At 43.5% G+C, this 11828-nt stretch overlaps 1 protein-coding gene across 1 annotated transcript; it reads left to right on the top strand.

The window, feature by feature from the left end:
• The first annotated feature begins 9 nt into the window (after positions 1–9).
• csnk1e (casein kinase 1, epsilon) lies at positions 10–11634 on the top strand. Its single transcript, XM_058621585.1, has 11 exons — positions 10–394; positions 2010–2107; positions 3072–3182; positions 4568–4716; positions 6570–6798; positions 6872–7042; positions 7139–7287; positions 7392–7593; positions 8146–8291; positions 9520–9585; positions 10274–11634. Exons 2-10 carry the CDS (start codon positions 2032–2034, stop codon positions 9550–9552), a joined length of 1266 nt encoding a protein of 421 aa, XP_058477568.1. The 5' UTR covers positions 10–394; positions 2010–2031; the 3' UTR covers positions 9553–9585; positions 10274–11634.
• The last annotated feature ends 194 nt before the right edge of the window (positions 11635–11828 follow it).

Below are 11828 nucleotides of genomic sequence, written 5' to 3'. Positions count from 1 at the left end.
TGGGTGGAGGTGTGTGAGTGGGGGAGACAGGCGAGAACAGCAGCAGCAGCAGCAGCAGGAGAAGAAGAAGAAGCAGCAGCAGCAGTGAGAAGAAGAACATCCTCAGTTTGTGGATTAACCTTTAAAAAAACGTAATTCGTGAAGAATCGATCAGGGTCGCAGGATTCGGATCTGCTCGGTTCGACTGTAGTTAGTTTGTTTTTGGGAGGAGGAGGAAGAGGAGGAGGAGGAAGGTGTGTGTGTGTGTGTGTGTGTGTTGTTGTTTTTTTAATTCTGTGGCGGCTGAGGTCACACATCACCGAGGTTATGGTCTGTCCGGAGCCGCGCCGATGCGTCGCTGCCCACGGTCCTGAGTGAGACGGATCCGGGAGACCACGGAGCCTCAAACGAGCCGGTAAGGAGGAGGGGGAGGAGGGGGAGTAAAGGGGGGGAGAGTAGCCTGTGCTGGTCAGCCTGTGTGTGTGTGTGTGTGTGTGTGTGTGTGGAGTCAGTATTGGGGCGTGTTAGGTGTGGGTGCGGTTGTAAGTGGAATTTATGAGCACATTTGATGGTTAGTGATGGATGGATGAATGGTTGGATGTATGGATGGATGGATGCTGTGTGTGGTGCTTTTTGCATTCAGCACCTTCCTCTCCCTCTTCTCCCTCTTCTCCCTCCTCCTCCTCCTCCTCCTGTTCCCGCTCTTGTGCTATCTGGGGCAACTGCATGAAGTAAAAAAAATAAAAAATAAAAAAATGGTGTTTTTTGCAGTGCTTTGCAGCAGCAGCAGTTTCATAACACTGACACTAGTACACAGCTGCAGCTCAGAGAAAGAGGGAGAGAAAATGAGCTGCATGGAGGAAGCTGAGGTGAAGAAGGGTTTGGTGATGTGCAGCAACAGCAGCAGCAGTGTCTGCCTCTGCTGCCTCACCCCCCACCCCCCCTTCACCGTGTCTAAAATGCAGCCACAAACCAGGGAATATTAAGCTTCATCAGCCGTTTACTGTGATGCCAAACTGCCTTGTAAAGCGTTGTAAAACGTCCCTATTTTGTGGCTGTTCACGCAGACGAAAGCTCTGGCTCAGGAAGACATGACTCATTCACATTTTGTCAGGCGACTCCACGCAGAAACTGGGAGTTCACAGGCACCAGACTGCTTTGAAGAGGAAGAGAGAGTGTGTTGAAGAGTATAGGGGCGGGTCAAAAAAGATCCAATTTGGTGATATATATATCGTCATCCTTTCCTCGTGCGATACGCGGCCAGAGCTCTCAGATATCGATACTGTAATTAACCAATTAAGAGTCAACAGTGCCTGCCCAGTCCAAAGGAATGAGGGGAAACTTGTGCGGGAAGTTACCTGGCCTCAAGAAGAGGGAGTTTACAGCAAGCTCCAGACTTTGTTCTCTATGTTGTGAAATGATAGAGAAATCCTGCACTTCTGACACATTATGGTTTTCTTGCGATATATTTATTATCACAGAATCGTGGTATCGCGATATTATCGGTATCGTGAACCATGTGATTCCCACCCCGAGTTTAGATGCAGATCACCCTCACCCCCAACTCCACGCTCTGTTCTGCACTTTCTAAACCACTGTTTATTGGAAATGGTTCGTATTTATATAGCACTTTTCTAGTCTTGATGACCATTCAGAGCTGAATTCACCCATTCACACCAGTGCCCAAATGCAGCGTCCATTCTGCAGGAGCAACGCGGGGTCTTGTCCTTGGGCATGTCCATCGACATGTAACCTAGCAGAGCCAGGAATCAAACCCACAACCATCAAGTTGAAAGACACTACCTCAACACTACTACCTCACTACGTCACGCCTCAGTCTTTTTCATCCCTCTTGTTTCCCACTTTCATTTTTCCTCATTGATAGCAGCTGCAGAGGCCTCATATAGCTCTTTGAGTCTGAAGTCTGCAGCTTTGCACCACTGTGTCCTTTTACTCTATTGATCACCAGTGATTGATGACAGCTCTGTGTGTGTGTATGTGTGTGTGTGTGTGTGTGTTTACCTTCTCAGTGAGGTGAAGAGCTCACAAGCCATGGAGCTGAGGGTGGGGAACAAGTACCGCCTCGGGAGGAAGATAGGGAGCGGATCCTTTGGAGATATTTATCTCGGTGAGTTATTGTTGTTGTTTGGGTTTTTTTTTTCATAATAGTTCTCAAATTTCTCAGGTTCAGAGTTGTGCAGGGGCGTTGCAAAGCAGGAGATTGTCTGGGGGGCCCCCAAGTTGAGAGCAGGGCCTCCTGAAAACGACTGACTACCTTAAGATGCTACTAGACCTGAAATTAAGTTTGAACATATTCCTGGAATTGTCTCAAGAGGTTTAGGTTTCTCCAACCACAGTTTGAGCCAGCGGGTGCATTCACACTGAAAGGAAATTGGGTTTCGGAACCTGAAAAGTTGTTTCCTGCTAGGAAACGCAAGCAGTTCAATTTAACCCTAAAATGTAAATGTACCCGAGTTAGCAGTTGAGCTAATTTTCATTTCATTTGTTATCACAGTTTTATCAATGATATTTTACTGAGTGATCATTACGGATAAGTGACTTCATACATGAAGTTATCCTATGAAAGCAAAACATGCACATTTTTGGTTTTATTGAACTGTCTCTCTCTCTCTGTCTGTCTGTCTGTCTTTCACACACAAACACACACACTGTCTCATTTAAACTGTGCAGGCACCTTATTGGCTGCCATGTTAGTGGCCACTGATCTAAGAAGTATGAAAAACTATCAAAATTAAGTACATTTCTTACAATATGGCAGTGTTGATAACTGATGGGGGTTTTGGTCCATTTGTTCCCTAATTCTTCTGCTTTTTTACCTCATTTATATGTTTATTACCTGTTTATTGTAACACCCTCATGTAAACGCCCTGTTTATTATCCGCGTTTCTTATTCTCATTTTAGTACTAGACGTATGGATGAATGAATGTATGCACCTGAAGCGAAAGCGCTTTAAAAATGTCCATAATAACAATAAAGAATGTAATCTCCTCAATGTGACACGCTGGACCTTTAATGCATGAACAGCTAATTAATGGCTGCCGTCCGTCCGCCTTCTTCTTCCTCTCGTTAGGTTCTAACATTGCTACTGGGGAGGAAGTGGCCATTAAACTGGAATGTGTGAAGACCAAACACCCACAGCTCCACATCGAGAGCAAGTTCTACAAGATGATGCAGGGCGGAGGTGAGACGCGCCTCGTTCATACTGAGAGGAAGCGAAGGGGTCAAAGGTGAACTGAGGGGTAGAGATGCAGTTGTCGAGGAGACGCGTACGAGGTTGTCTCGGGACGCCGAGAGACGTCTTTGAGTGGAATTCAACTGCGTTTGAGTCCATTTAGGTCTTAATGAAGGATATTATTCATGCGTCCGTCGAGCAGAACGGTCACTCGTCGCGGCCGTTTGATGCCGACGAGGTGTTTTAAGTGTTGAATGTTAATGACGCAATTAATATTGGATAAGATTCATCTCCACAGGGAGAGGTCACGTGTTAGAGCGCGAGACGGGCGAGAGGGAATGAAACGGATTGAACTTATCTGTGCAAAGCGAGAGTAAATCACAGTCATTTCACTCATAAATATGCTGTGATAGGATAAATATGCATAATATTTACAATAAACATAATAAAACTGTAGATATGTATAATATGTGTATGTATATATATAATCTCTAAAAGCTCCTTGTTAATTCTTGAGTTAATTAAAGAGGTTTTAATGTATAATTAATACATATAATTAATATAAATGAATATAAGGCAGAGAACAAAGTGTGTGAAATGTGAATTTTTTTTTCCTTTGGCCTCGAAGGCTAATTTAAGAACAATCATCACCATAGAAACAAAAATCACATGAATCACAAATACAACACACACGCAGCTGTTCTGCACTGACTTACATTCTCTAATCTTAACCATAACCAGTTAACGCCTAACCCTAAACCTAACCCTTAATCTTAACCTAAACTTAACCAGTTCCTCAGAAATGAAGTTCTTACCTCATTAGGACCAGGTTTTTGTCTCCATGAGGACTACTGGTCCTGACTTATGCCAGAGAAGGCAATACATTGATAATAAATTGAAGTTTAATTTAGATTTCTAAAATGAATAAAGGACTATTCTAAATTTAAACTGTAGCAGTTGTTCACAGTATTTGGGACTGCAGCTCAACGAGTAAATTTGACAGAACTAAAAGTTGATATAGTAGTCAATCATCAATAAAGCACTGAATTAACTTCTTCTTCTGTTATCATCCTGTCGTCACCGACAGGATTTGGCGCACGTAATTATCATTCCCGTAACTCCTAGACCACTTGTGATATCGAGAAAGTTCAAAAACCACCCGCATAGCAGAGAAATAGAGCTTTGTGCCCATATTCTTGTCATTACGGTAGAGCCTCAGGACGTCCGCGGAACAACCGTCCAATCAGCAACAGACGAGATTCACCAGCCATAAAAATCAAAATTAAAATCCAGACGGCCTGAATCTCATGATGGCCTTACAGTAAAGAGGCTGAAGTAAACATTGATGCACTATAATGGATGTGCTCCTCCTCCTCCTCCTCCTCCTCCTCCAGTGGGAATCCCGTCTATAAAGTGGTGCGGAGCCGAGGGCGACTACAACGTCATGGTAATGGAGCTGCTCGGCCCCAGTCTGGAGGATCTGTTCAACTTCTGCTCCCGCAAGTTCAGCCTGAAGACGGTCTTGCTGCTCGCTGACCAGATGGTGAGGCAGACTGACTGACGGACTGACGGACTGCTGTCCACACCATTAAACACAAACAATCGTCACAGAGTCCCTCAGTAGTAACTACTGACCCTCAAGGCCTCACAGCTGCGAAAAAGCAAATAAATAGATTCAAATTGAAAGGTTCATATTCTAAAGTTCCTGTTTTTGGAGCAGGTCTTCTAATACGAAGGCAGCAATGTTTTTAACGCTAAAGCTAAACATTAAAACTTAATAGTTTTCATGATAAATGAAGGCTTGGAAGAGGAGGGTGAGGTGAGAGAGCTAAATTCCAGCTCACAATACCTTAAATCAGTGCTTCTCACACTTTTTTACACCAAGTACAACCTGAGAAAATACTGAGCTCTTGAAGTAACACTATTATCGCCAACGTTAAAATACAGTAGTGTAAATTAGGGATTGAGACGATATTAATTTTTGTGTCTGATACAAGTCATTTAAGACCATTTATGAACTACACTGCAAAAAATTAAAATGATGTACTAGTGTAATTGACTTGAGTTCAGTGTATTTATATAATCACGCCAATGTTTGGATTTATTTACTTACTAAGGCTGAAGATACTGAAGATAATTTGACTTTTAGTTTTTTCTTGTTTCAAGAAAACTTAACAAGTGCCATTTTTTCTTGCTGCACCTGCAGATCGTTTAGCTTGAAACAAGTAATTTTCCCCTAATAGTGTTTTAGTAGTAGTAATAGTTTTAGAGGCATTTTTTTAGAGTCTATGAAGCTGTTAACAACACATTTGTGCTGAGTCATTTCAAAGGTATAATTCTCCAAATGTGTATAACAAATATTGTTTTTTTTATTATATCAGATTTGACATTTTAATCTGTGATGTCCAATACAGTCATTTTGACAAGGTGACTCTACTATTATTTATGTATCTATTATAAATGTATTATTGACTTATCTATTTCTGATTTAGTACCACCAGAGGAAGCTCGCGTACCACTGGTGGTACACGCACCCCAGTTTGAGAACCGTGGCTTTAAACGATGTCGACGTCAATGAAAATATGCCTCTGCTTTTTGGACTCCAACTGAAGGGATTTAAATTTGGTGAATGACTAAAGCGTCTTAATCTTAAGACTTTATCTTTTCATAAAAGTAAATTCCAATCTAGGAGGAAGCTCGCGTACCACTGGTGGTACACGCACCCCAGTTTGAGAACCGTGGCTTTAAACGATGTCGACGTCAATGAAAATATGCCTCTGCTTTTTGGACTCCAACTGAAGGGATTTAAATTTGGTGAATGACTAAAGCGTCTTAATCTTAAGACTTTATCTTTTCATAAAAGTAAATTCCAATCTAGGACACAATCTGAGAAACCCACAGAGCGGCCTAATCCTCGCGGCAACCTGTCATCCTGCGGCGTCTTTTATGAGCATTTTAATCCTGCATATGTCAGTCTTTAGTCTACTCTAAAGACTGACATAAAGGTCCACGCTGACCTCCTTTCCTTATCATTCTGTTCTTTCTCTCCTCTCCTCTCCTCTCCTCTAAAGGGGCCATTACTACGGTTTTAACTGTCCCATAACATGAAACGACCTCTGTATATCTGCAGACAGGCTGACAGCGTTATTGATCAACACCAGCGAGACTCAAACTATTATTATTCCAACATGCAGTGAGAGTTGTGGCCTTTCAAGTTTCAGTTTTCAGCTGTAGATCCACAACAGTGGGAGTGTTAATACCTGTGTGAGCCGAGACCTGTAAAATATAGATGATTATGTGAAAATAAGTAAGTGTTCATTAGATGCTGAGGACAAATGAACATAACGCACCTGTACTCTCCTGTAATCTGAGATACTTTCTGTCTCACCGCTGCAGATCAGCAGGATCGAATACATCCACTCCAAGAACTTCATCCACAGAGACGTGAAGCCAGACAACTTTCTCATGGGGCTCGGCAAGAAGGGCAACCTCGTCTACATCATCGACTTCGGCCTCGCCAAGAAATACCGCGACGCCCGGACGCACCAGCACATACCGTACCGCGAGAACAAGAACCTCACCGGCACCGCCCGCTACGCCTCCATCAACACTCACCTGGGCATCGGTAAGATGGCTCATCATCAGGTGGAGGAAAACCTTTTCGCCTCCTCACCCTCTCCTCCTCTTCTCCTCCACAGAGCAGTCGAGGCGAGACGACCTGGAGTCCCTCGGCTACGTTCTCATGTACTTCAACCTGGGCTCGCTTCCCTGGCAGGGGCTGAAGGCTGCCACCAAGAGGCAGAAGTATGAGCGCATCAGTGAGAAGAAAATGTCCACCCCGATTGAGGTGCTCTGTAAAGGATATCCCTGTGAGTACACTGAGCGTTTTCTGACCCCCGCCAGATTAAACGCCTCACCTGTCCTCGCTTAGACTCCTCTCGTGTCGTTGTCTTGCGTTTCCCCAGCCGAGTTCTCCACTTACCTGAATCTGTGTCGCTCCCTGCGATTTGACGACAAGCCGGACTACTCTTACCTGAGGCAGCTCTTCAGGAACCTCTTCCACCGACAGGGCTTCTCCTACGACTACGTCTTTGACTGGAACATGCTGAAATTTGTGAGTGCCCTGCTTCTGGAAAGTGTGTCTAAGTGTCTTCTTCTTCTTCTTCTTCTTCTTCTTCTTCTTCTTCTTCTCGTGTTCACTTGCCTGCTGTTCCTCAGGGAGCTGGCAGGACAGCAGAGGATGGAGAGAGGGAGCGGAGGGAGGGAAAGGATGGGGAGGAGCGAGCGGGAGGAGGCCAAAGAGGAGCCGGTGGTCGAGCTGTGCCGTCTGGTCCAAACCCTTCAGCGGCCAACAGGGTCAGGAATGAGGCAGAAGCTGCTGCGTCCTCCAACCCGGCTACACGTGGTGTCCAGCAGTCAGGTCAGTATGTTGTCTGGTTTTGGGTGTTTGGAAGCGACTGTGAAGAATAACATATTTATTTAGTTTTTTTATTGTGCTAATGAAGAGATCACAATGTGACCTTCTGCAGCCCCCTGCAAATAAATGACAGTTATTTCTGTATGTTTCTTCATTAATAGACTCATTTTGCATCATAAATACATTTATATTGTGAACTATTTATCGTTCTATCTCAAATCAAACACTTTTGTTTTGAAATGATGTGAAGTATTATCATAAATAGGATTATTTCGATGCCTTTTTCTCAAAAAGTTAGATTTTTTTCAGTGTTTTTCAAGTTTTTTTGACCAAACTAGACACTCAGTGGCCATTTCAGGTTTGAAACCGCTGATCTAGACCAAGAGTAAAACACTGCAGCCTCATTTTACACCGTGTTGGCTGCAGCCCAGGCGCCTCAGCTGTTGTGAGAACCTAGCGATGAGGCTGCAGTTCAGTTGCAGCCACATGTGTCACTATAGAGAACTGTTTTTAAATGAAACTCCTCATGAAGTGTGTCTGAATTTGTGTGCGCAGGTAACCGCTCACCACAGGCGGGCAGAGCCGAACGAGCCGAAAGAGAGAGGAAGGTGGCCATGAGGCTTCATCGTGGAGCCCCCGCCAACGTCTCCTCCTCTGACCTCACGGCACGCCTTGACCAATCCCGCATCACGGCATCACAGGTAGTAAAGTCCCCGTGACATCAAAATCACAAAATTTTTTGTGTTTGAATCACTTAAATGTTGCGGGAATTCCTCTTTGCCGACGACAGCTACCACTCATGAAGACATCCAACACACGTTGGACCACTTCTCGGTATCCTGTAGACACTTTGACCTAACTATAAGCCTCGGTGAGACCGAGGCCATTGTTCCAACCATCTCCATCACTTCAGAACCCTGCTGCACTCCCCCCCACCACCTGTGACCATAGACCTTATGGAGATCAAGACCTTGGAGAAGTTTTGCTACCTAGGAAGCTCCACCTCTAGCAGTGGATCTCTGGATAACGAGATCTGCTGTCTACAGAGCTATGGTTTTGAGTTCCCTTGACGGACAGGCTTTCAACACTGGAATGCCTGATATCTGCATACCAAAGATGCTGCTCTACGGGTAACTGAAGGAGGGGCAGCGTGGCCCGGGGAGACCCCTTGCCCGCTTTAAAGATAACCCGAGGAGATGCAACACTGACGCAGTAACCTGCGAGGATACAGCGTCTGACAGGGGAGAGGTGGAGGCACCAGGTCAGCCAAGGCCTCCAGACCTTTCAAACAGTCAAGAGCTGCATCTATCCAAGATGAGAAGAGAACGGAGAAAATGTGGACACAGGACAAAACTCTCTGCACTATCTGTGGAACAATGTGTGCCCCAGGGAGATGGCGACGCTCCCTCATGAGGATCCACGCTAAAAAGGAAGTGACGGCCTGTCTACTCATCCGTCGAATCAATGGGAGAATCCATCGTGTTGCTTGAAATGTCACCTACACACAATATCAGAAAAGCTGTTTTTCCATTGTTCCTATTGGATTTTAGAGGGTGCTATGCCCTTTAAATCCACTTTGAGAGTTTTGATATGTTTGGGGAGTATAATAGGTTGCGTCCTAAATCGTCCCAGGTTGGATCCTTGTTTTGCACTGCCTCTGTATAATGCATGGTGGGACTCCCTCCAGTGGTTCCAAGAGAAGAGCGAGAAAAGCTCGTAAGATGAGAACGACTGTGTGAACTGCTCGTCAACTACATTTTGTCCCCAAAAACACAAAAGAACTGAAAGTGAGAGCATCAATCAAGAATTAAGAGAAGAACTAAGAGAGGGCGTGGACGTGTATGAGCTCAAATGTTAAATTTAGGGTTTTTTGTGTGTCTTTTTTTCTTTGTTCTGCTTCAAGCGTCTCATCTTTCTGTCCGTTCGCAGGTCAGTGTGCCGTTTGAACATCTGGCAAAGTGAGGTCGTCCTGGCTGACCTGCAGGTCAGCAGCAGGTACGGACATGCAGCACACACACACACACAGGGCATGTTTAAACAACTATCCAAATACCTTTATAGTACCTTTATGACCCCAGTAAGAGAGGAATCTTTGATTATTACTTAAATGCAGCTGCAGTGATTCAAACAGCAGTGGTGAGGTTTATCTTTTCTGCTGAAAAGAACAAAACTACTAACTACTAACCTTTTGTTAACGCTTTTATTAAATTATTTAATGTGTACAAAGAAATTAAAACGTACAAACGTAAATACAGGACATAGATAGGTCTTCCTGTTGGGTTCACAGTTTTGCTCCAGGAGTCTTTTTTTGTGTGTACCACATTTTGTATGTACATGTATGTTAAATCACAGACAAGGGGTTGAATTTTAAAGGGGCGTGACTCATTTAAAATATGTAAAAGTGCAAGGTCTGGGTTTTAAGTCGTCAAATAAGGTTCATTTGGTGGAAGAAGAAGAAGAATATACTCCATAGTCTCAGTAAAACAAAAATAATTATAATTTTTTTTTAAAAGATTGACCTACTCACTGGCTGTAGGAATTCAAATAGCAGTGACGATTATTTGCTTTTCAACTAATAAGAAGAAATGCAGACGTGCATTTTTATTTGTTTATTTAATTATTCAATCGTAAAATACCAAACTAACATTTTTCTTCCTTTGCTTCGTCCCATTTGCTTCTACAGCTGCAGGGTATCACATACCGCTCACTTTTCAAATGGATGAATGAAAACATGAATGAGTGGCAGAGGAGGAGGAGGAGGAGGAGGAGGAGGCGTCACGGGACGGTGGCGTCCGTGTGTCTGTCAGTGCTGTGTGAGCGTTCTCTGTATTGAAGGAAAACACTGAAGTCATGGAAAGAGAGAGAGAAAAACTAGACTCTTGACTGGAGCTGCTTTTTCAGGGCGTGGCCAGAGGAGGAAGGGGCAGGTGAAATGCCACACAGACCCCGCCCCTTCTTTTTCGTTCGCGCCATCGACTCAGACGCTCAACTTGCAAAAAAAAAAAAAGGAAACAATAACATCCAAGTGCACAAAATGGACTAAACATCAGTTACTCTGTGGTTTACACCTGTGTTTAAATAAAAACAACGACAAACAACAACAACTATCAACCCTGCTAATGTTTGAGAGCTACATCTGCTGCTTACAGTGTTCTTGATTATAAATAAACATATATATATATATATGTATACGTACATATATATAGACGACACAGTGGACCCGGGAGAAGGAGATGACAGAGAGGAAGTGCAGTGAATGTGAAGCAGAGCTGCTCTTTCCTTTTCTTTTTTGGTCTGTAAACATCCGTGTCTGTCTCTGTCTGTGTATATTCTCGTCTTAGATATTGGTTTCACCTTCAGCTTTGCTTTTTCCGGGAGTCTGAGAGAGGTGGGACTGTGTGACTGCAGATCAAATTAGAAAAGAAAAAAACAAAAACAAAACAACAGTCATCTGTCCCAGATGTGAGGACCTTTCAGTTCAAAGTTGACGTGGAATAAGAGGAAATAAGACTGATTTGAGCTGGGGGGGACACAATGAAGGGAGAGCCATATGGATTGTACGATATGATGAAGCCTTAGTCCAGCTCGTAACTCCAGAGATGAGACGACTTGAGAGAGTTAAACGATCTCAGTGTTGGTGTTATTTTGTTCTTCAGGTTTGTTTCTGTTTGTTGGACATATCTTGTAAAAATGTGTAGATACCTTTTTGGCCAGACAGATTGTTTAATGACGTGAGAGAAAAAAAAGAGTACTGTTTACCTCCTGAGAACTCTGGTTGTGAATACGTGAAATAAATAAATAAATAAAAAAATAAATAACCTTTAGAGCCTGCCACATGTGTGTGTATGTGTATGTGTGTGCAGGCAATGACTGAAAGGTTCTTGTTAATAGTTTGAAGGGGGTTTTGAACCCACAGTCGACTTCTCAGGACGGATTGAAGGAGCTGACTGATGTCCTGTACATTTCTCGACCATGCTTCACCTTTACTACTATGATATTTGTGTATATTTTATGAATCAATAAAAAAAAGGTATACACAGCTTATACGGGCATTCTGATTGTTGTCTCCCAATGGCTGTATGTTTACATTATTCACTCTTACTTTCAAGCTGCAGTTGGCAGGTTTGAATTTATTAGCTTTTATTTAAGCAGTTTTGGTGTATGCATCGGGTTTATGTGGCTGCTATAGCAACATGCCTCCACAAAGATGACAAAAATGACCTGCAGTACATGTAAAA

This window comes from Solea solea, chromosome 21 (assembly GCF_958295425.1).
Source record: "Solea solea chromosome 21, fSolSol10.1, whole genome shotgun sequence".
Classification (NCBI taxonomy): domain Eukaryota; kingdom Metazoa; phylum Chordata; class Actinopteri; order Pleuronectiformes; family Soleidae; genus Solea; species Solea solea.
Note: the sequence above shows the minus strand (reverse complement) of the source record. Positions and strands in the feature narration are given on the sequence as shown.

Coding starts and splice junctions, on each gene's coding strand:
- csnk1e (XM_058621585.1), top strand. CDS start 2,032: ATGGAGCTGAGGGTGGGGAACAAGTACCGCCTCGGGAGGAAGATAGGG. Junction 3,183..4,567: donor CAAGATGATGCAGGGCGGAG/GTGAGACGCGCC, acceptor CTCCTCCTCCAG/TGGGAATCCCGTCTATAAAG. Junction 7,043..7,138: donor GCTCTGTAAAGGATATCCCT/GTGAGTACACTG, acceptor GCGTTTCCCCAG/CCGAGTTCTCCACTTACCTG.